Raw genomic sequence first — 22827 nt, forward strand, 5'->3', positions numbered from 1 at the left:
CCACCCGATTTTCTTTAACCTCAATCTACTGCTTTCAAGTCTCAAGCCACGCCGACCAAACTCGGTGTAGTACAACCTCAAAACATGTCTTCACCTAATGATGTGCAGTTCTGCTTGGGGTGGCTTGCTTTTACTGCTCACAAGGACAGGAAGGCACTGCAATGTGACTGTATAAACAGATGCTTCTGTTGTGAGTTACTACCTTGAGACATATCTGAGTCAGCTCCATTGACCACAGTATGGTTGCATGTCTACATCTTTTCCTGTGCCCAGGCAATGGATTTGTAATGGTGTATATTTGTATATTTTCTCTACGCACTCTTGCTTTTTGAAGATCTATTCTTATATCTAGATTCTTTTTTTAGAGAACATTTCACTTTACCTGCTATCTCCTCAGGTCAACAAACACAAATATCTTGTCAAATGATACAAAAAAACTTTTTTTCAAAATAGCATATAGTAATTTTATGATCTATGTTGGGTACATTTATATTAATAGCATCGGAAAAAAGTAATTTGATTAGGATTTGGTTTATGTAACAACCTTATTTCTGAGGCCTTGGACAATTTTGAGTGAGGTAATAATATTTTCTCCACATAATTGAGTGCTCAAAATAAAGTCAAAATCAACTGAGCTTTTTAACATTAATGTCAACGCATACTGTATATAATTGTCCAACACGGTTTTATAAATAACCCAGAGGGCAGACAAGGTGCATAAAGCAGCATCTTTTCTGAATGAACTACAATAGAAATGCAAGCAAATACTGACACTAAGTCACAGTTGTGATGTGTAAAAGGCAAATCTTCTTTGACAGAGCAGTCAATTAGTTCAAGCATAAAGAACATGTGTAAGTATTTTCATCAGTCCTATTACCTTTTAAAGCATCTTTGCAGAGAGGTGGAGCCGATCCCATCCGATCATTAATAAAAACTTTTAGTTGTAGTTATCGCTTCTCACACCAACACGGGCAGGTATTTGATCTCCTTGGTTAGAATTCTGCTGCTAATAGCAAAGAAAACGATAACAGCATCCTGGCTGAAATTGCAGAACCCCCCAAACATAACTCAGTGGAGGTGGGGATTGAACAAAGTTTACATCGTGATAAAAATCAAAGTCAGATTGCAGATGAAAATTTATATATTTATTGGAAAAGGATTCCCAGTGATGCAGATAATAGTTGAGCTCTCGTCACCTCTTATTATTATAATTTCTAAGTTATTTTATTGTATGTATTTATTCTATTTTAAAAGAGCAAATTACCCATTTGTTTGCAAATTTCTACAACAGATAAACCTTAGGCCATGGAAGATTCCATAAAATTTTGGAAGGTGACCGAATCCCAGGTCAGCCTTTGGTGAATGAAAGAAATCTCTGATTGCTTTTGTTTATTTGTGTTTTCATAACATTGCTTTTTTCTTTTACTGATGTAAAAAAATGTGCTTTCCCACCATACTTATGTTCTCTATTTCTGTCAGGGGGAAACATTCAAACATGTTCAGGACATCGTGGTGTCTCTGCTGAGGATTATTAACCAGACAGTCATCACCATGGGTCGGGAGCACGCCCTGATTGTAAGTACATACAGCTTCACATTGAGGCCCCAGATCTTTCGGATTCTCGATCTTGCATTTTCATCTGTCTTTTGTGTCTGGTTAGCCTCCCTGTCTGTTCTTGTTTGCCACCAAGACTCATTGTAGAGTAAAAAAAATAAATAAAAATCCTTCACAATAATGCCTTTTGTTTAAAATACACATTTTTATTGCACATACAAGAGGAGAATCGGGATAAGAAGGGCATTGTGGAGGCTCACACAGCGTTGTGGGACAGCTTATAAAATGCAGGGACATGGCATGTTTGATATCCATAGGTTGATTCGTAAATGTTGTGTCATCCGGCTTTCTAATTGGCGACAACTTGTCTGCCAACAGCATTTGAAGTTGCTCCTCCAGAGATTATTGGGTATGCTCTAAACTGCCATGAATGAAGCACTGTGCAGAACAATGTGTCTGTGTATATAATGACGGTGTGTGTGTGTGTCTGTGTGTGTGTGTGTGTGTGCGTGCGTGCATGCGTATGTGCGTGTGCGTGTGTGCGTGCGTGTGTGTGTCGGCAATAGGGATAGACCCACAGAGAGCTTTTATAACTGACAGATGGTACATTTGTCTGACTTTGTTATGATAATCTAAAAACTGTGATGTCATTTTACACCAACTTAATTTTTTTTCTCACTTTTGCTTGACTGGCAAGCTTTGACCTGAAAAAGGAAATAGAAATGTGTTGACTTAATGTTTGTAGTCCAGATGTTTCTCGGATGTAGTTTAATGGACCAGTTAGCAGGAGCAGAATGGCCTGAATGCCTGAATCGACACAAAGATAATTGCTGTTTATGTGAGCTAAGTTTTGTTTATCGTTGTTAATGAAAAAGCAACTGGACATTTTTTGATTTTCCGTTACATTCAATTGTGGAACTCATTGTTTGCTCTCTCTGTGATGCTCTCTGCATTGCGGCATGTCAACAGCTTATTGTTATGCATAATTTGCATGATGTTGAATTACAACAAAAGAAAAATTACACCAGTCATCACCAGTTCATTTAGCCGTTGACTATAACTTGTAAATATTTATACACTCATACAACATTAATACAAGCCAATTATTAACAGTGAACTGATAAATGGTCTACCCCTAGTTGGCAGTAATTCACAAATGTACTGAAAGTGCACTGTATGCATGTGTGCATGTGTGAGTTGTTTCACTATGTGTAGATTCAAGCTCTCAAGTGCATCTCTGTGCATTTGTATGCACATGACAGTGAAAACCCTGGAAAACAAGACTGAACTTACACCAAAACACTTCAATCTTTGATGGTAATAAAGGAGAGAATCAATCACTCTGTCAGTCAGCGTTGACAGAATATTTTAATTTTCTGACACAGACTGTCAGTCTTTCATCTACTGCCGATCACACGTTCTCTAAATGTATTCCTAAGACGACCATCAGTTTGTTTTCCCCAAATCTTCATGATCCACTGAGATCTCTCCGTTCCACAGTTCTCCTCAGCTTGTTTATTTCCCCATTTATGTCCCTCAATTGCTGCTACATAAAAACTTTTGGCTGCCAAAATAGCGACACAGTGTTCACATTTGTTGCTTTCGACACCTTTAGGTTAAAACAGGTTATTGCTCTGAGTTACCTGAAACTATCCATAATTCTTTGCGTCTGTGTTGACAGTCAACCCGCAGTATACCTCTCTGATATCCAGTGTCGATGCTTCTTATGGAGGCAGCGTGTCCTCATCCCCATGAGTTGACCATGAGTGATATAGCTGCTAAACATCGGCTCCAGCAGATAAACAGAAGGAACTTTCCTCCCAGGCAGACTTGATGAGAAAGATAAGCAGATCCTCTGGGTTTCTTTTCTTTCTTTAGTGTGTTTCTCTTCTTTCTATTTGGTCACCAGTGTATTTTCTCAAGACTTACATTAGGCTGCTGTTGATGTGCGATTTACAGGGATGGTGCTTGGAAAAAAAAAAATAAAAAAATCTCCCTTCTGATGTTAAGTCCAGATCAAACTCAGACGGGTCCCCAGAAATATAATCCACACCTTGCGCCCAGGAGAGTCTCTCTCTCCTTTTTTTTTTCAGAGCCACCAGAAACATTTTTTCCGCAGTTTCTTCACCCGTGCCTTGGTACTGGGGCGACTGGAAGATGTAGAAGAAGAAGAAGAAGGGACTGTCACAGGCTTGGTCAGAGTTTGTGCAGGCACATCATATTCCCCTTCAAGCGCTTCTATAACCCCCTGGAATCGTCCCTCCTGCTGTCGAAAGTCATGCTCCACGCTGGAGAGGGAAGGAAAAGACAGAGCAGTTGAAAAGGAGGCAGGAAAAAGATTAGGGGGGGGGGGGGGACAAGTGTGATTTATGGGTCAAGATGTTGTGAGATCAAGTCATATTTATGTTTGTAGGTCATTTTTCAAAGAAAAAGATTAAATGTTGGGGTAAAACCAAGGATGAGAAGATTGATGTGAGGACAAGCGGAAGCCCGGTGAGCAGAAAAAGAGATTAGGGAAGAGGACTGAGAATAAAAAGCAGTTGGGTAGGAGTCTTCATTACTGTACACTGATGTCATAAAATGCTGACAACACCATAAAAAAAAAGTTTACCAACATATTATACATTTGTTTTTTGTTTTTTTATCTGAAGATTCATGTTATGTTTTCAGTTTTGATGCATGCACACGTGTGCACACACACACACACACACACACACACACACACACACACACACACACACACACACACACACACACGCACACGCACACGCACACGCACACGCACGCAGGCGCAGGTCTTAACTCAGCACTCATTTCACGTCCATAGTATTCTGCGCTTCATGCACCAGTAGATCACAGGCTGGTGAGATGAGAGGAGTTGGAGGAGAATGAAAGAGAGAGCAGGATGGAGAGGAGAGATGGCATTTGCACAATGGAGGAGCGAAAGGGAGGAACTTTTTTGCTCTTCAAAGCGGACCCTCTTCATTTTCCTTTTCTGTACTCTCACACCCCCACCCCACTCCACCCTCCCCACTCTCATCTCTCTCTCTGGCTCGTTTTCTCCCCACCTCTCTGAAGTGTCCAAGGCTGCAGGTCACAGTGTACTACACTTTAAGATTTTCTCTTCTTATGGACACGCATGTTTTGTGTGTGTATGTGCGTGTGTGTGTGTGTCTTGAGCTGGATTACAGGGGCGGAGTTGCATAGGGCCTGGCATCTGGAGTTAATGAGGCACATGATGAGGCAAACAAGAGAAGAGACAGCCACCCTCCTCCTAGTTCTCAGCATCCCTCCACACACTAACAGACATGTATTAGACACAAACACACACACACACACACACACACACACACACACACCTGACATCTGATGTGTACAGCTGCAATGAGCCCACGGGAAAAGTGGACGGGGGGAAACAGGGAATGTCCAGATAATTGTGCAGGGATGGAAACTGAGTCTCTAGGGAGATTGGAATATGAATAAACAGTGAAAATGCAAACAGATCACAGAGTTCACTTCAGATAAACAACAAAAATCACTAAAACGGCAACACAAAAAACAGGATAAATCCCACTGGAGGGAGAGGAGAAAAGTTGTAGTGTCTTGAGAGTGGGAGCATGGTGATGCAGGCAGTGAGTGAATAGGAAGTTAAAAACTGGTGGGCTCAGAGGAAGGAGATAGCGACCATTAATAAATTATGAAGGAGATGTTCTCAGACTACGTGTCCATACACGAATATTGTTCCCAAACAAACTCACACAACGTGCATCTAAGAGAAGATAAAGTGCCTCAGCCGTCCCAGATTCAGTCCATTACCAAATATCCCGTTTTACACTACTTCCTCGTCAGGTCTTTCTATACTAACAGTCTGCAATTTCTTCTTCAGCTACGTCTTAACACTCTTTACCCATATCCAACTTTCTTGCTCTCTGTTGTTCATGGGATTATTGCACAGCGGGAAAGGCTGACGCTCCTAATTTGTCCTTTTAACGTGTGCGTGCCTGGCCTGGTTGCTTTTATGCTTGCAAGAAACGGTTCCACATTTAAACATTTATACTTTGGTTCAAGAAAGAATTAACATGTAATGGGAACAGTTCAAATGTTTTGCCTTGTATGTATGGAAGTGTTGCATAATAACCTTTTCACGTGAAAGTGCTTTGTATGAGGAGCAGAAAGTGACGGGATACATCAAGTGAGGAGTTGAGGAGTGGATATGTGCGTACAGTAGGTGTGGTTGAGCTCTGAGGAAGGAAAAAAACAAAACAAAACACTGGGCCTGTCAAAATTCCTCTTCCCCTTGTCTCATCATAAAGATTAATTAGAACTGGGATGGCAAAACATCTTCAGCCAGCCAGCCCACGTCAAACTCTCTTTTTCTTGCCACAAATCATCAGGATAGATGTTTATGCCCCACGCTTAACTCACCCCCTCCTCCAGTCTGTTTTCCTATCACCCTGTCTTTTACCCAGAATCCTCTCGGGTTTTGATAAGGCCCAATAAACCCAAAAAACTGTTGTACTTCTCACTAATTTATATGTTTGTCTGAATGAAAGTGCTGAAAATGCATTTTTCTATTTGAATTAAAAAAAACAAACCTCTGTGTGAAAATATGATTATGAGGCAGATTATGCACTTCAGTTCATTAGCATCCTCCCCACAGCGTAAAATGTATTCATCTCCTTGTTTGGTTTATGTATGAAAGTATGCATGGGTGTATGCATATTAAATGTATTCACAGATGCATATAAACAAGGTGGTGTAATTATCACACTTGTATAAGCATGATGACATTTGAAAGTGAGCAAAAAAAAAAAGCATAAAGATCAGAAGATAGAAAAAGAAAAAAAGAACTGGCGACCTGTCCAGGGCGTACCCTGCATTTGCCCATCGTTAGCTGGGGGGGATCCAGTGCCCCTGTGACCCTGCACAGGATTAAACGGTATAGAAGATGGATGGATGGAGAAAAAAAAGATTAAAAGGAGATTACACTTAAAAGTCTTAAAGGAAAAAGAAAACGTGTCATGTGAGAACAAGCAAGATAAAATGAAATGGAGGCAATCCTGTGCATTTTATGAAATCCCCCTGAACATGCAAAGCTTTTTATTTTACTCAGCAGCTACAAGATCCTATTTTGTAACATCCAATATTGTGCATGAAGAAGTTCATCTCTGTTAAGGTGGTCAGTGGACATACTATGGGCCTGGGCGGTTGAGATCCTAAATACTTTATTTGACTTTTGCAGGGGGTCATTGACAATTGATGTATGCCAAAAAAAAAGTTTTTAACCATAGGTTTACTGTCCAACTTTAACACTGGATGGAGAGCTGAGTGCCTGCAAGCACAAGATTAAGTTTTACCACATTGAGTTGGAAGTGTTGTTGAAGTAGAACACAAAATTATGGTTTCGGTGAAAAACCCCCAAAACAAAACCAAAGAAAAAGCATTACAGGAGATGAACAGTCAAAGCCTGTGGGAAAAACAACAGAAAGAACTGAGAAATTTAATTTCAGTTCACCCACGACCTTGTGCAGGATTAAGCCGAATAAGATGGATGGATGGATGGATGAATTTCAGTTCTCGGGCTACGATAATTAAATTGAATCTCAAGTGAGTTAAACCAGTAAAATCATTACATTCTAACATTAAAAGAAAGACAATTCCAAATGTTTAACTTATTTGGAAAGTGTGTGTGTAAATTTAATAGATAGTACATTTGACCAAACCAGAGCAAATAAAAAAATGGAAATGTGATTACAACATCATTCCCATTTTCTGCATACATCCTGGTGCAACATTAGCTGAGGTCTGTTTTATGTCCACTACTCTTTCTGAAACGGTGTGAACTCCAGATAATGAATTACAAGCAGGGCATACTTTTTTTTTTAAAGGCATTTTTTACACTGGTTTTGACCCAGAAGCCATATGATTGACATCCTTGACCTATGCAGACAGGCATGAACAGAATGGTGTTGGCATTGCGAATCACAAATATATTAATCTGTCTGTTATTTCTACTAATTCCACCCAGTATTTTATGTTTTCTGGTGGAGATATCTGATGTTAAGTGGATAGTGCATGCTGTTTTGCATGTATTTGCTTGTTTGCATTTGTTTTTTGGCACTTTGTGTAAAATAAAAGATCTTTAAAGGTAAATGTATCGTTTTGCAGACCATCAGACCATTCAAATGTGTTTCATTTTTTTTCCCCCCGTCTAAACAAATGAACTTATTGAACCCTGTTCACTGCAATGTTTCGGTAATGCACGTTGTGTTGCAGTCATGAATACTGTTTTACATTGAGGAGTAACCTTGAATGTTATCTTTGTTAATAAACCAAAAAAAACATATTGAGCTCGAACCAGCACATTTGTAATATTTTTTTGCAAGAAAGAAATCTTAAATACCTTTCAAAATCCTTGCCAAATGATATATTGTTGCTATTGTTGTTCATCTCATTAATATAATATTTGTTACCGTGATACAGTCTACTGAAACAGTTAATATGAGAAGATATTGTTCATATCTGCCTCCAACTCACCAAAGTGAGGGAATCTATATGGGCATATATAGGTGGATGAATTTGTTGTCATGTGACACTTATGTCCCCCTGGTGCTCATTATCACTTCCTGGAATAGGGATCCTGCTGTATTAATTAAGATCAAGGATAGGAAAGAATGGAATGAGGGGGATGTGGAAAATAAATGCAGGGAGTAGTGAAGTGACGGAGGGATGGGAAGTTAAAGGAGCGATGCAGAGGTGGGTCTTCTTTGATGAAAGTGGGTTTTAAGGATAAAGAGGAATCAAAGAAGTCAACAAAAAACCTTCAAAATATTTCTCTGTGTTCTCTGATGCCTGTAAAGCAAATCTGTATACAATTATAACCTGGTTTGAATCTACACTTCTTCTTTTTTTTTTTTTTTTGTATCCAGGAAGCTTCATGAGAAAAAACAAAAACATTTCTGGCTTATGACTGTATTTCTGGAAGAGAAAGAGTAGCGCCTTGGACGATGGTTAGTGGTGGAGTGCAGATGATTATAGTTCTGGGAAATGAAGGACAGAACCAGGCGTTGATGTCCACACCAAACCAGTTTGATTGAAAGTCTGAGATTGTGCAGACGCGGGATGGATAGATTTATATACATAATGAAAATATATGAATGATAGCAGGGTTGGATGGAGGTGTCGGGTGTGGGAGGAGAATTAGATCACAGGATGTTGTAGCAGATTCTGATGGCGCTATTTTGTTGCATGCAAGAGGATCTAAGAATGCAATTACTTATTTAGGTCACACAATAGACGAGTGCAAGAGGGAAAGACGCATCATTTAGGTTGTGAATGAGTTTTCTTGTTGGCGGAAGAGATTCCGCTCTGTGTAATCACTTCCCTGGGATAAATATTAATCTCTGATCTGTAGAAAAGGGCCCATGTTTTTAATACAAGTGATCGTATAAAGATACATTGAATGAGATAGACAATTATTGAAGTGGTCAGAAACAGCAGATTTTAAGAAAAAAAACAAAAACGAGACTGACTAAAAAAATTTAAAAAAAGGAATTTGTTGGACAAGTGAAAGAAATGGGAAAAAGCTGGACTATAAAGAGCAATTGGAAAAGGGCACAATAGGCCCAGTTTTCCAGGGGAACTTTGAGGGTTGTTTATGATGCCTTGGGTGAGAATGTGTTGTCACTGGTGGATTATGTAATACAGTAAGCTCATTATGTTAATCAGGTTACCTGTAGATGATGCAGGCTGTCTTTTGGCAGGTGGGGCAGTTGTTTATGTCCTGGCCAGTTCTGTATGAGCTGCGACTGCAGAAACAACAGATGTAAAACATTCAATAACAATTATCGAAGGACTGAGATTTGACACTGTAGCTACAGACAGTAACTACATGTTTAATGCAAATATAGTATTTGCTCCAGCTGAGACTGTGTCATAGATTTGCATGTTTACAGATTAACATTGTTTGATTTCATACATTTTCTATCAAATTATTTAAAATCTTACTTAATTAATATGCATGGAATCATAGATATGCTTGGTCAGACAACATGTCGAGCCTTTCATAACTGGAAAGAGCCTCTGCTCCCTGGACTTCTAATGTCACATTTGTTATTGCGCCCTCCTCCAACACATATAGCAACATCAGGTGTGCCCGGTGGCAGTGGTCAAAGGACACAGTCGTTTGTGATGTGTTTAGCGCATACATACTATGTACCACTGAAGAACCAGGACAAAAGCCGTAATTGTCCCAGTGAGTAAAACTCTGCCTGCTTACTAAAAGAGACAGATTAATTATTTAATTAATTAATTAAACTCATTGAGTGCAATGTAATTAAAAACCCTTTAATTTTGGGAAGATGTTCAGCCTCTGACTGAACTGTATGTATAGGTAAGATTAACTGATTCATGTTAGCAAAATAGATGTTTTCATTCCATGGCAAATGACGAGCATCATTTTTTTTTTTTCCTGCACTCATTATCAAAGTCAACAACAGCGACCACAAATGAGTGTTTTGCTTCAGGAGAGAAAAGAAAACAAGGAGCTGAGCTCAGCGACAACCTTGTAGCTCAGCCGACACTTTTAGCACAGCAGCCCACTTAAAGTACTTTCATTTCTGGCACAGCATCTGATACATGCAATCCCTCTTACTGGCTGGTTCTCTTAACTGCTCACTCGTTTTATGGCTTTCTCTCTGTATTGTTCAATGACTCTCGAGCTGTCTTACCCTGTGTCTACCTCTCAGTTGGCTTGTTCTTCTCATACACTGAAACTGATACATAGATATATCACAACAAGTAAATGCAGGCAGCCCAGCAGCATTACAACATATAATACAGGCACATAAATAGGTCAAGATGGCTTAAGTGCTGAGTTTAGGCATTTTATTGTGCAGCTTAAACATTAATTGCAAGGTAATCTGATAGAGATTAGTCTGGCAGTAGAGACATCTGTTAACACTGGCCAGGAAAGGGGGATGAGAAGAGCTAAATCATGCAGAGATGGAGTTGAAGAGGTGGTGTAAACTCTTCATCAGTTCAAGGGTGCTTGGGAGGTGATGGGCATTAATGGAAGAGGTGGAAGTTTAGCGCGTGGGGGGAAGAAATACAGCATGAGCCCAAGGTGAAGAAGTACTGATTAGGAAAGGTGAAGTGGAGGTGGAAATAAAGTAATGGGGGGGGGAGCAAAACAGACTGACAGCACACATGTGACAGCAGAGACGTAAGATGACACGTTGTCTGTGTAGAGAGAGAAGGAATATGGAAAAAAGTGTTGAAAGGGGACATGAGTGATTCACCAGGGTTTTGCTGCTGAGGTGATTCATATGGGAGGTGCAGCGAGAACAATGGTGACAAATAAAAAGGCATTAATTGAGAGTGGAGCACAGAAAAGGAGTGGAGGTGGAAACCAGGATGAATCGCTAAAAGCGGGTAAAGAGCAATGGTGTGAGATGGAGGGGGAGGGGGGTCTTTCATTGAAATAGTATGAAGATCCAGCTGAGATGGAAGAAGAAAAGAAAAACTAAACACGCGTGGCAATGAAAGGAGGAATTTGGAATAAAATAATTAACAGTGGAGAGGAGTAGCTGTGTTAGTGTTCTTCATTGGGCAGCATAGTGTGTCATTTGCACCACATGCTCTGAATCAAAGGAAAAGACTAACCAAAATGTGAGGATTTTAAAACCAGCCACAGGCCAACAGCTTTCCTATATCCTCTCTATTCCTATATCTACTCTCAGAGTAGATCACACACCTGTCCACTCTCAATACAGGCCTAACGGGTAAAAATCAATTATAGAGACTTCAACATTCTCTATTTTGTACTAAACTCTATTTCCTCTCCCTTTCATTGCCTATATATCCACCTCTTGCTTAAAAACGTTGTCTGGCAATGAATAGCTTCCCTCCTCAATTACCTTATCTTTCTGCTTTCATTATTTATTTATTTTTTGGTTTTTATTGCTACCTTCAACTGTGCCTCTCTTTCTTGGTGTCTGAATGACTTGATTTCACACCTAATTCTCTGTTTCTCCTCCATTTCTACCTTTTCTATCTGCCATTCAGCTTTTGTCCTCCATATGCAGTCACGTTTCTCACCCTTCAGTGTAGGCTTTGCTCTTCTCCAGGTCTTGGATCACATTGAGAAGCACCTTGATCTTCTCCTGATTGGACAGAAGGTTCTCCTCAACATTTTGTAGCTGCTTCTCCAGGCCGTGTGGTGCCTTCACCGTGCGTCCCTCCAGCAGTCCCCCCGGAGCCCCATTACATTGTGCTTTCAGATGAGTTTTACAAGGCAGAGTGTGGTCGTCAAGCGATTTGCTCTTCAGCTTTCCGAAGTCCTTAAGTCTGATCCGATCTGACGATTCCTCGGATGTGTTCGTGGTTTCCTGGTTTTTGGTTTGCGCTACAGGTGTGGCTGGTTTGGAAAGAGGGGATTTGGGGGGAATCTTAGGTGGAAGAGGTGGGGTGCTGTTAGGTTTTGTTTCACTGTGGAAAGAAGGAGTTCGAGGCTTCGGTGTCCTGTGGAGTGGTGTGTGTTGATGTGCCTGTTCATCTGCTTGCTGGATTTGAGCCAAACTGTAACTGTGTTTGTCAGTTGAATGTGTTGAATGTGATTGAGTCACCTCTGCTGTTGGTGTTTGCGTTTGTTGTTCCTGTGGGTGAGCTGCGGTCCTGTCTGGGTCACTGTGCATGTATGTATCTGATGTTTGTGTTGCTGAGTCCTTGTAATGAGCAAATTCTGCAGAACGTGGCCTTGTCTGCTGCTTTGAATTTTTTGCTTTGTTCTGAGTGTGTGTCTGAGTGTGGTTTGAATGTGAACTGTGGGTTTTGGGTATCGTGTGTGACTGCTGTGGTATTTGAGCAGTTTTTACAGATGCTTGCTGTGTGTTGGCTGTATCTGTGTTTTTGGCGTGGGACTGGGAGTTCAGAGCAGCAGAGTTTTTTCTCGACTGGCTGACGGTCACAGACGGCTTTCGTGGTGGATTAGGTAAGGTCTGGCTCGCTGTTATTTGATTGACCGCCCGTTTGCGACATGCACCTGTGCATGGAGTGATTTGGGATCGTCTCCTCCCACATGTACCACAGAGGCGAGTCGGGGAGGTAGTCATCATTCTGCATGGTCGAGGGGGGGTGGCATGTACAGTTGTACAAACGCTCCCTGTCTTTAAAACAGAGCGATGGCCCTCTCCTCGTAGGGACTGCACCCTCCGCCTCTCCTGAGGTGGCTCCTTGCTCTCTGTGGCTTCACTGCAAACCCCTCCCACAACATCCGAGGCCACCACACTGCCATTGGTGTATCGGGCTGTCCTTTTAACTTTGGTGTCCTGGGTGTTTGTCCTTACTGTCTTGATCTGGCAGTAAACTCCACTCCCAGACCCCTGTGACCCCATGTCGTCCTGTGTCAGGCTGTTGATCTCGTTCTGAGATGTCTCTTTGGACACCGGCAGACTCTTGCTGTCACTTCTGATCACTCCCCTTGTCTCTGCGGTCGCCGTTTTTTCTGTTGCCATTGCGAGTGGCTGATGCGTATTGGTTTGCTGGCTGCTGGGTCGTTTGATGGAGGGAAGAGTCCGCAGTCTGGGAGATGTCTGCACCCCAACACTGCAGAGCAGGCCCCATCGCCCCCCTGCCAGAGGAATCCCCAGTGCAGGCACTGGATTGGTTGGGTCAGCCACCCTCCTGCCCATACTCCTCTGCAGGGTGGCTCAGCCCCCTGGGGAGCTGAACGGCACCGAAGCAAGTGACGACATCAGCCAACTTTAGTAGGATGATATCCAAGAAAAAAGTGAAGGGTTTCCAGGGTTTTGTTTATCCAAAGGAATTGGAGGGGCTGGGTGAACGAGTTTGGACGTGGGATCTGAGGACAGGAATTCAATATCCAATCAGGTTGTGATCTCTCAGTGTTCTTCCCCTGATGGCTTCCTTACTAGTTTAGCTACTTCCGATTGGACATCACTGGCAAAGCTTCCCTCGGTTTCTGACCAATGGCCCACAGGCGATGAGTTGGATAGGTTCTCTGGGCCTTGCTGGCTTGTTCTGGAGAGAGAGAGAGAGGGGGGTGGGGGGGGGGGGGGTGGAGGAGAGAGAGCAGCAATGAATAAGAGAAACCCCAGAAGAAAGTAGAACGACTGGCAATCAATGACCATACTGGCAAGAAGACACAGACATTAGACACGTAAAGCAGTGTATAAAAGCCTTTCACCTGACTGAATGCACATATTGATGGGATCAATAGCAACCGATCACTTTCTTACTGCAATGGCAAGGAGGTGAGACTCACTATGATAAAACTTTCAATCCCCACAAGCTGAAGTAACAGAGGATTTTGTGATATTGAATGGTGATGGCAAATGTCTTTATTAATTTGCAACTTAACCACATGGCCCAGAAGTTGTGTCAAACCAAAAAAATGGCAAAGTTCTGGGGCTGCAGATGCTGTTACAGTCTTTTATTACACAGTGACACAGTCAAAATGGCATTATGTTTACCTCCCACAGCAGTATGTAAACTGATGATGCCTTATGCTTGGACATTTGTCATGGAGGCAGATTGGACATCTGTCTAATGAGTTAGCAGCATAATGAGCTCTGTGCCTGTTTTTCAGGCATGTTGCCTTAAAGTAAGTGTTAATGGCTCTTTAACTTTTTGCCTAACCATTTTGGAGGCAGCACATTAAATTTTTATCCACGTTTTAATTATGTTTAAGCTTGTGTCATAAAGCCAAGAGAAAAATGGTGGATTGTTTGAGTATGAAGAAGAATGTGCTATTTGATTTTAATTAAGTCATATCAGTGAGAACTGACTTGGAGTATTTTGTGACACTCTGATTCCCTGATAAATTGGGGCGAGATATTATTATATTTGCTTTTTGGAAATTGGGTCATTGTAGCAGCCAATGTTGGCAGGGAACATCAAAGAAAAAAGGCCATAGGAAAAAAAAGTGCAAATGGGGTTATTTAAATATACATGTGCAATTTGTATTGAATTTAAGAGCATGGAAAAGTGGCTGAAGCCACATTTGTCGTATTAAAATGTAACTTTCATTCAGGCTAATCAAATCACGTAAACACACATGTTGGTCTCTTGAGGGTAATTTGAAGTGCAGGTCATTTGTTGTCTGACTCTGCAGATGATTCATCTAAAATGTTTCAGACACTTGCAGATTCAGGTCACGTATTTGAGCAAATTTGGTTTTAGAGCCACCTAAATCCACGGCGGCGCAACAATAATCACTCAGTGCCACACAAGAAGCCAGTAGGACGCTTATAGTCCAAAGTTGATGTTGAATAATATCTTCTTTATGCTTATCATGAATTATTTGTTTGTTCTTTTTGTTCATACATTATTACGTTATCGCCCATGTTAAACCAGCTGGCGGACAACCGCACACACGCACACGTGCACACACACACACACACACACACACAGACACACACACAGACACACACACACACACACACACGGAGAAAAAGCAAAGCTTATTGTATGCCAGCTGGTGCAGCTTCACAGCACAGATGCTTGCCTGTATACAGTCAAGAGTGTAACAAAGCAGTATTTTCCCCAGAATAAATAAAGTATTGCTATGTTTGGCATTTCATTTAAGATCCTCTGAGATCAAACCAAAAAAGGACAAAAAAGTCGTGATTTTTTTTTTTTTTTAAGTGAAATTGTAATTCAAGCTTTAATCTTAAGCTTTATGTTTTCAGATGATTTAACGGTCTGCTTGTTTACAGTGGTACTGTAGCGCTGAAAAGAAATCATTGGACAGGTAACTCAACCTGCCTGTTATGAGCCCGACTGCTTGTCTGATAATTCAGATGTTTTCAGAATCAGTCATGCATATATTCACTTGTGCCAGTGGTCAGTTCAGACCAACAGAGACTAATTCTGAAGCCCGATGTCCCTGGCTGTCTGACAGCATGAGCAGAATCAAATTGTGCATTTTTTTTTACACTTTTATTTTATTTTCCCTGAATAGCTTATGCGATTAAGACTATTTGGAATTTCAGTTTTCATCCAAGACCTTGAATTATTCAAACTTTATTAATATATGTTACGTCTCTTTTGGGCCTGTCTTGGAGTCACAAGGCAAAACTTTTCACAGTTTAAAGTTGGACTATGTTCACCACATGTTCTGCATCTGCAGCATCCTGCACATATTTGAGCGAACAAACGCTGTCACGCACTGAGCGCTGAGTAGTTTGGCGTGAGAGTTTCATTGACAGCAGTGCTTTGAAATGTAAGAATTTTACATAAGATGCTACAGCTCTGGGGATTTGCACATCAGTGGCACATTGCCCCTATTTATATAAATATCTTGACAGCCTATTTGGTTTTAGGGCTCCTACGTTGCCTTGGAGCTAGCAAGGGGTCACGTTTAAGTGACAGCCTCGAGAGATTGTGATTGGTTACTGTGACAACTGAGGTAATCAATGTCCAGCAGGTGACCACAGAGGACTTCACCCAGAGCTCACACATCTCCTCAGATGTCTGTGCTGTTTCTCTGCTACTCACAAAGCAGGCTACCACATGAATGGATGAAAAAACAACAAAAATGTGTTGTTTGCAAGAAATAAAACAAATTGCAGATGATTATTATATTCTTCTGGAGATAAACAGACAGGGGAGAAAGGAAAAAGGATAGAGAGGGAATGTTTGTGCATGCTATGAAGGAAGTGAGAACTGCAGGTGTGTTTGTGTGTTTGATTGTGTCTCTAAGTTGTCAGCCAGCTTGCCTTGGGATTCAGACTAAGTCAATTGAAGGTAATTTCACTGCAGCCCATTTCCCTTTTCGTCTGCAAGCACAGCAGACAGCAAAGCACCGGGTGCAACAAACCTTCCCCCCGTCTTTCCCACTCCTTGCAATCATTCCTCTCTTGGCGTTAATTTTAACTTCATGCAACTAGTCTGGTTCAAACACCAATCTTGCCGAGATAGTTGGTCCTGATGTGGAGCAAAGCTCAGTCCTAATGAGGCAGGATGTCACTTCATTGGTCCCAGTGTCAAAGGTCAAGTTTGAATAAGGTTAGAACAATGTTGAGTTTGCAGTTGTTCATGAACTGGATGTGAATGAGGTGAGGCTTTTATCTTGTGCCATGAGAACCACAATAAATGAAAGTCACTGCAGTGTTTTGACAAGGACAGCCACTCTTGCTTGACTGCCTGTGTGTTAGATTGTGTCTTTCTCAAGCCTCAGTCTTCACCTTTGACCTGCATGGTACCAAGTAAGAGTTGACATCACATCCTGACAGATCAGCTTAGCACTTGCGTCACTCTCAATCTTTCTATCCCTCTCTCACTCACACATGAACGCTCACTCTCTGGTTTTTTTTCTTCATTTCTTTTCAATTTGATTGGATGGCAGTATCCTCGAGTTGCTCCTAAACCGTGTTTGCTGTCACACGTTCCTGCTCACCACACCTTCTCAATCTCCGTCAGGCTGTCTTTGATTTGCTCCGTTTCTGCCTCCCCTTCCCTCTGTCTCTATATTTAATCTCAATCCCTCGCCCACATTGCACCTCTGGCTGTGCAAAATGAACGAGGAGGAGACGGGGAGGAGACGCTGTCAGCAGGGGGGGACTGACGGTGAGAAAAGGGGTGACGGAAGCACCGGGAGGCGCTGAAAGGTTGTGGAGGGATGAAGGAGAGAGAAAATATGAAGGAGAAAAGTCACGTACGGGACTAAAGTGCAGCATGGAGCACGGCGGTCTGTGGGCAACAGATGAAGAGATGCAAAAGGATTAACAGTCATTGTTAATCTCAAAGTGTGAGTTTATTAGAGAATAAAGATAGACGACCTATGGGGTAAGGTGCTTGAAGAGCTAGATATTAAGTGAATAGAAGTGCAAAAAAAAAAAGGGTCTGAAAAGCGGCACACATTGCTCTGGAGTAATCAATACGCACTGCAAGCGTGCCTGAGCATCTGTCAACGTGGACACAAAATGCACACACACAAACGTACACGTCCTTCAGACACCACAGGGAGCTTCTTGACAGGGTGTTTCTTTTTATGGAATCTGTTTGAACATGAAATGACTTTAATTTACCAGTTTGTGAGTTTGAGCTGTTGAAGAATTGTCTTAAACACGGGTGGCCTCGGCAAAAGCCACGGCGGTCTGCATGCCGGTGTGTGCTCGTTTGCTCGCTCGCACGCACGAAGGAGTGCATCCGCACCTTTGCAGTGGTAACAGAGAACTGAAGGCTCCAGCGAATCGAGTCCCCTGTCGTTTCAAGGTGAGCCTCATTTTTCAACTACCGATTGACGGGGTCTCTGTGTGCGTGTGCGCATTAGTAAGACTGAGGCCTGCTTTACTGCTCTGTAATCACAATGCTCCTCTCGGTTACCATCCCTCACCCACCCACTGCCAGAACAGAATGAACACAGTGCTTTATTGGCCCTCTGAGACGGGATACATGCTGTGATGCAGGTAGGCCTATCCAATTCTCGTCATACGTTTTTATGAACCATTCACAACATTTAGATTTTTTTATTGATTAAGATTTAGATTTCCCTTCAGTACATTTAAGCCAGTCTTTGAATGAAAATGTTACACAGCAATTCAAAAACCTTACTAAACTTTTAGTTCCCCCCCCACTACAAAACACATTTTCATTTCCATGAATTGCAAACAGAACTCATCTTATTTGTGACGTTTGTCAGGAAGTATTCATAAGACAAATCCGGAGGGTGACGTCAGCACAGTTGGCCACAATTATGTTCGTGGTATGAGTATGGCTGGTGAGATTTTTCGTTATTATTTAGTCGAGTTTTTTCAGTCATCAATCAGCAGATTGTCTGTCAGAGGAGTGATCATCTCATGACGGGTACAATCCAAGAATTACTAAACCATATCAATCTTCCAGTTCTTTGATAAAGAGCGGCTGAAAACTGAAAATTAATTCACATAGTAATCTCAACATAATGCCACCAAGAAATTTTATCCGGTAACTCGATATAAAATGCACAAGCTAAAATAACACCATGCATCCGTCCATCCATTTGTTATTCTGCTTTTATCCAATTCAAGGTCATGGAGAGATGGAGTCGATCTCTGCTGACTGTGGGTGAAAGCAGAGTTCATTGGACAGGTCACTAGTCAATCATAGTGTGGACACAGACAAACCGTCACACACACTCCAATTCAATCCCATTATTTGTGTGCCCTTTGCCTTTAAAATAGCCTTCAGTCGAAGTGGTTCATCTTTTATTGACTCCTGGCAGGTGAAAGGTGCCAAGCATCTTTGATAACTTGCCATCTGCACAGGACTTTGCTGATAAATCATGTAAGCACTAAATGTTGCATCTCCTTTTGGTTTAGTTTCCATTATTAGTATCTAATTTATATTGTGGTACTTCCTTTTTTATACTTGGATATCATACTTACTTCTTGTAATCGTTTTCGAAACATCCGAGTAAATGCATAATGTTTTTCACAGCATAATTTGCCTGGAATTACAAATTACACAAAGCTGTTCTTTTCTCCTTTTCTTTTTAACAATGCACATTAATGAACATTTTATTTGAAAGGCCAGAGGTCACAGAGGTTAATGTTGTTATCGCTGAAGTCAAATATATTCATTCAAGTTTGCGTCTCGCTTAATAACAAGCTTTGGGCCGGGCTGTGAGGCTGTGACATCCGAGTGTCTCTTCAACACACTAGAATCTCTTGCATTTAGAGAATCACAAGAAACGTGCAACAACTCACCTCCATTTGGATTCATGGACATTTTTTTTTTTATATTTGAAAATAAAATGACTATGTGCTTCCAGTTAGAGTCTTGCACTTACATCCATTTGTTTATCATCAGTGATGAATAAATACAACTGTGCAAAACATTTATGAACAAAAATAGATGAAAGTAGAGTAGTTTATACATTTGTCAAAAGGAATTCTAATGCTTGCAAGGACACCGATTAATCCGAAATGTAAACTCTTGAATTTGTTCTTTATTTGAAAAAACAAAACAAAACTGGAGTATCCGGAGAAAACCCGCTCAAGCACATTGGAGAACATGCAAACTTCACTCTGAAACCTTCCCCAAAGCCCAACCTGGACACAAGTCTGAGCCGGTCTCCTTCTAAACACTGCAGCCCTGCACACACGTTCCGGTGGGGAGCACGATAGAAAGAGTCATTTCTGGATATGAATTAACATTCATTTTCACCTCCATACCTAATTAATTGATAAAGGGCTTGTTTAGACCTGACTAATTCTCTGACCACAAATCATGAGACAAAATGGCAGACTTTAACCCTTCAATGAGGAGGCACGTCTGTTTGGATTGTATGGCCACGGATTTAAAAGAAAAATGCATAATGAGTGCGTCCTTGTGTTCAGGATAACTTCCAATGCTTGTCAGTTATTAACAAATGCTGTGTGTGACAGATTTCTGATGTTTGTACTGTTCTCTGGAAGTTGTTTTTTTGTACAAATAACTGGCTTAGGTGTTATGGTTATGAAGTGTACGCATGTCAAATCCCATCAGCGGAGGAGTGGAAGAAAAGGTTTAACAAAACAGACTAAACAAGATTCAAACAAAATCACAAATTGACATTGATTCTGAACAAGGGAGTTTAGTTGTTTGTTGGTAATGAAATCCAACAGTTCAAATAATTTCACGGTTGTGAAAAAAAACAAATGTATTTAATTATTAAGAATGTTGTATGCTAAAGAGGGGAACAATGTATTAGCAGACTTTCAAGCCTTGTTTCCTTCTTTATCAGATGATAAATAGGGCGCAGTTTCTAAGTGATGCACTATTCCAGTCAGCAGACCATTGGAGACTAAAAATAAACAATCTGTTTGATATTATGGTGTGAGTAGATTTCCAGCCATTTAGGTACCTGTAACAATGAACACAGGGAAATATTGACAAAAGGTGGATATTGACAAATCCAGCTGTCGGTCTAATTCATTTGCTTTGCTGTTGGCTGGAGAAATGTGTGTTGGTTGAGCAGCAAAGCAAAGAAACCAATGTAAGACTGAATATTTATGAGACATTTGCCACCAGATAATGGAAGATAAACATGATTAAGTGGAAAACTAGACCCAGTAAGCTAACAAAGGAAAAACAAACCCTCTGAATTCTGGGGGGCACCACCGATGCATGACCACACGAATATGGTGCCTGTGTAGGTAATAGTGTTTGATTTTGTGTGGGTTTTTTTTTTTTTTTTTTGCATTCTTTTCCTCTGTGCACTCTGTCTCTTTTAGCCTTCTCTCTAGGTCACTTAATCTTTTTATCCCTCCGTTTCACCTGTCCCCATCCTGGTTACTCCCTCCTCTCTCTATACTCTTCTATCATCTCATCTCTATCTTCTCCACTGTATCACTCATCCTGTCTGCACATCCCATCCAATCTCTCCATCATTAACCCCCAATCTATTCCTCCTTCTCTCATCTCTCCATCCGTTTGCCCCCACTGCCCTCTCTCCTGCTCCGTCATCCATCTTCCGCCCTTCTGCCTCTCAAGTCTTTTTGTCTTTCACTGCATCTCATCTCTGTCTCATCACTCGTTCACAGGCTGTCTGCTTAGCAGACCAGCTAAGGTGTCAGTGACACACACACACACACACACACACACACACACACACACACACACACACACACACACACACACACACACACACACACACACACACACACACACACACACACACACACACACACACACACACACACACACATACACACACACACACACACACACACACACACACACACACACACAGATGTACAGGCGTGCCTTCTTTTGATTCCTCTTGCTCTCTTTTTGTCACTCTGCTTTAACCTTTCCTTCTTGTTCTTGTCATCTGTCATACTCTTGAGGGAAGGATTGGAATGCATTTCAGAGCACTGTAAAGTCTTAACCTATTGATTAGGCTTATCTGCTCTGTGATTTGCATTTCACTCCATTTGAATGGTCTCGGTTTGTGCTGCGTTTGTTTCCAAGACATATACTCACTTTAACAAACATGGGCAGCTTGAAAAGACTTCTTATACAAGGTTTAAATGTGTAATGAAAAGTTTATTTATAAATTAAATCAAAGTGAGGAACATTCTTCCCCAAAAAAAGCAAAACTTAAAAAAAGAATATTGACTATGGAATAGAGTTCCTGCTATTGCATGGTTCAAAAGTTAGCACTCTTGGATCACAATGAGAATTTCCCTGACATTCTGGCCTTTAAATTGACCAATAAACACATTACATGCCTTCTTGCCTCGCAGCAAAAAAGGCTATTTGTTCAAATACTGGCCGTGCCTGTCTGTGTGGAGTTTGCATGTTCTCCCTGTGTGTGCCAGGGTTTCCTTATAACGTTCCACTTTACTCCCACGGTTTAAAAACATGCATGTGAGGTAAATTGTTGACCTTAAATTGCCCCTTTAGCTGTGAAAGTAAATGGTGTTCCGTTTGTCCTGTGATGTCCTGAGAAATTCAACACCAGTGTTGTTCTGTAGAAAAAAAAAATACTTAAAAAAAGACATTTCAACTAAAAAGCGATTATCATTATCAAATGACAATTGCAGACTCAATAATTATTTTCACTTTTGATACTCAATATTTTGAGTTCACAGAAATGCCCTCTGGATAGCCAGCAAAGGATCTACGAATTGAGCTAATTGATTCCTTCAAAGTACAAAAAGCTATAAGACGATATCAAAGCACCGCCAGCCTGCAATTTCCACTGTCCAACATATCATTAAGAAATGAAAAGAAAGAATCTGAGAGATCAAGAAAACTTTTAGATGAAGCCACATGTCTGCAGGGCAGAAAGGAAAAGTAAAACATGCTGGAAAAAGATGTGCAGGAAGCCGGCACAGAGGCAGTGGCGCAACTCTCCACTTTGCAGCAGTGCACAAACAATATCTACATAGAAAAGCACCAAAAGGAGTTTTAATCATCTCAAATATGCAAAACAACATATGAATAAGTCTGACTAATTTGGAAGCAAGTGCTGTGTATGGATGAAGTTCAAAATGAGCTGTTTGGCTTCAATCACCAGTCATGTTGTATGGGGGGGGGGGGGGGGGGGCAGCACTGAGTGAGATGTGGATCTTGCCAAATGTTAAAGACGGAGGTGGAAATTCAGTTTTGGGATTGTGCAAGAGCTAGCGCAACATGAAACCGTGCACTGATGGAGTTGAGAATGTATTCCACTAAACAGTTGCAAATCCTGGATTTAGATGTCTGGCAGCCTTTGAGATGGTCTTTCCACTCCCCAGATTTGAGCATAATTTGTGCATATAACTCAAATTATCCACACATAAT

The 22827-nt window shown here is 41.2% G+C and overlaps 2 protein-coding genes across 2 annotated transcripts in view; one reads left to right on the top strand and one right to left on the bottom strand.

Moving 5' to 3' along the window:
- The window catches only part of dock2 (dedicator of cytokinesis 2), a 98006-nt gene that overhangs the window by 44458 nt on the left and 30721 nt on the right, over window positions 1–22827 (top strand). The window contains exon 26 of the mRNA XM_080501956.1: window positions 1480–1575. Within this exon, the coding sequence (XP_080358082.1) occupies window positions 1480–1575 (96 nt within the window). The remainder of the gene's footprint in view (window positions 1–1479; window positions 1576–22827) is intronic.
- insyn2b (inhibitory synaptic factor family member 2B) lies at window positions 3644–13244 on the bottom strand (the record flags this gene model as incomplete). The annotated part of the gene is made up of 3 exons (XM_080502356.1): window positions 3644–3842; window positions 9288–9362; window positions 11653–13244. The coding sequence occupies 3 exons, from the start codon at window positions 13242–13244 to the stop codon at window positions 3644–3646; spliced, it is 1866 nt and encodes a 621-aa protein (XP_080358482.1).

The sequence above is a fragment of the Blennius ocellaris genome (assembly GCF_963422515.1).
Source record: "Blennius ocellaris genome assembly, chromosome: 9".
Lineage (NCBI taxonomy): Eukaryota > Metazoa > Chordata > Actinopteri > Blenniiformes > Blenniidae > Blennius > Blennius ocellaris.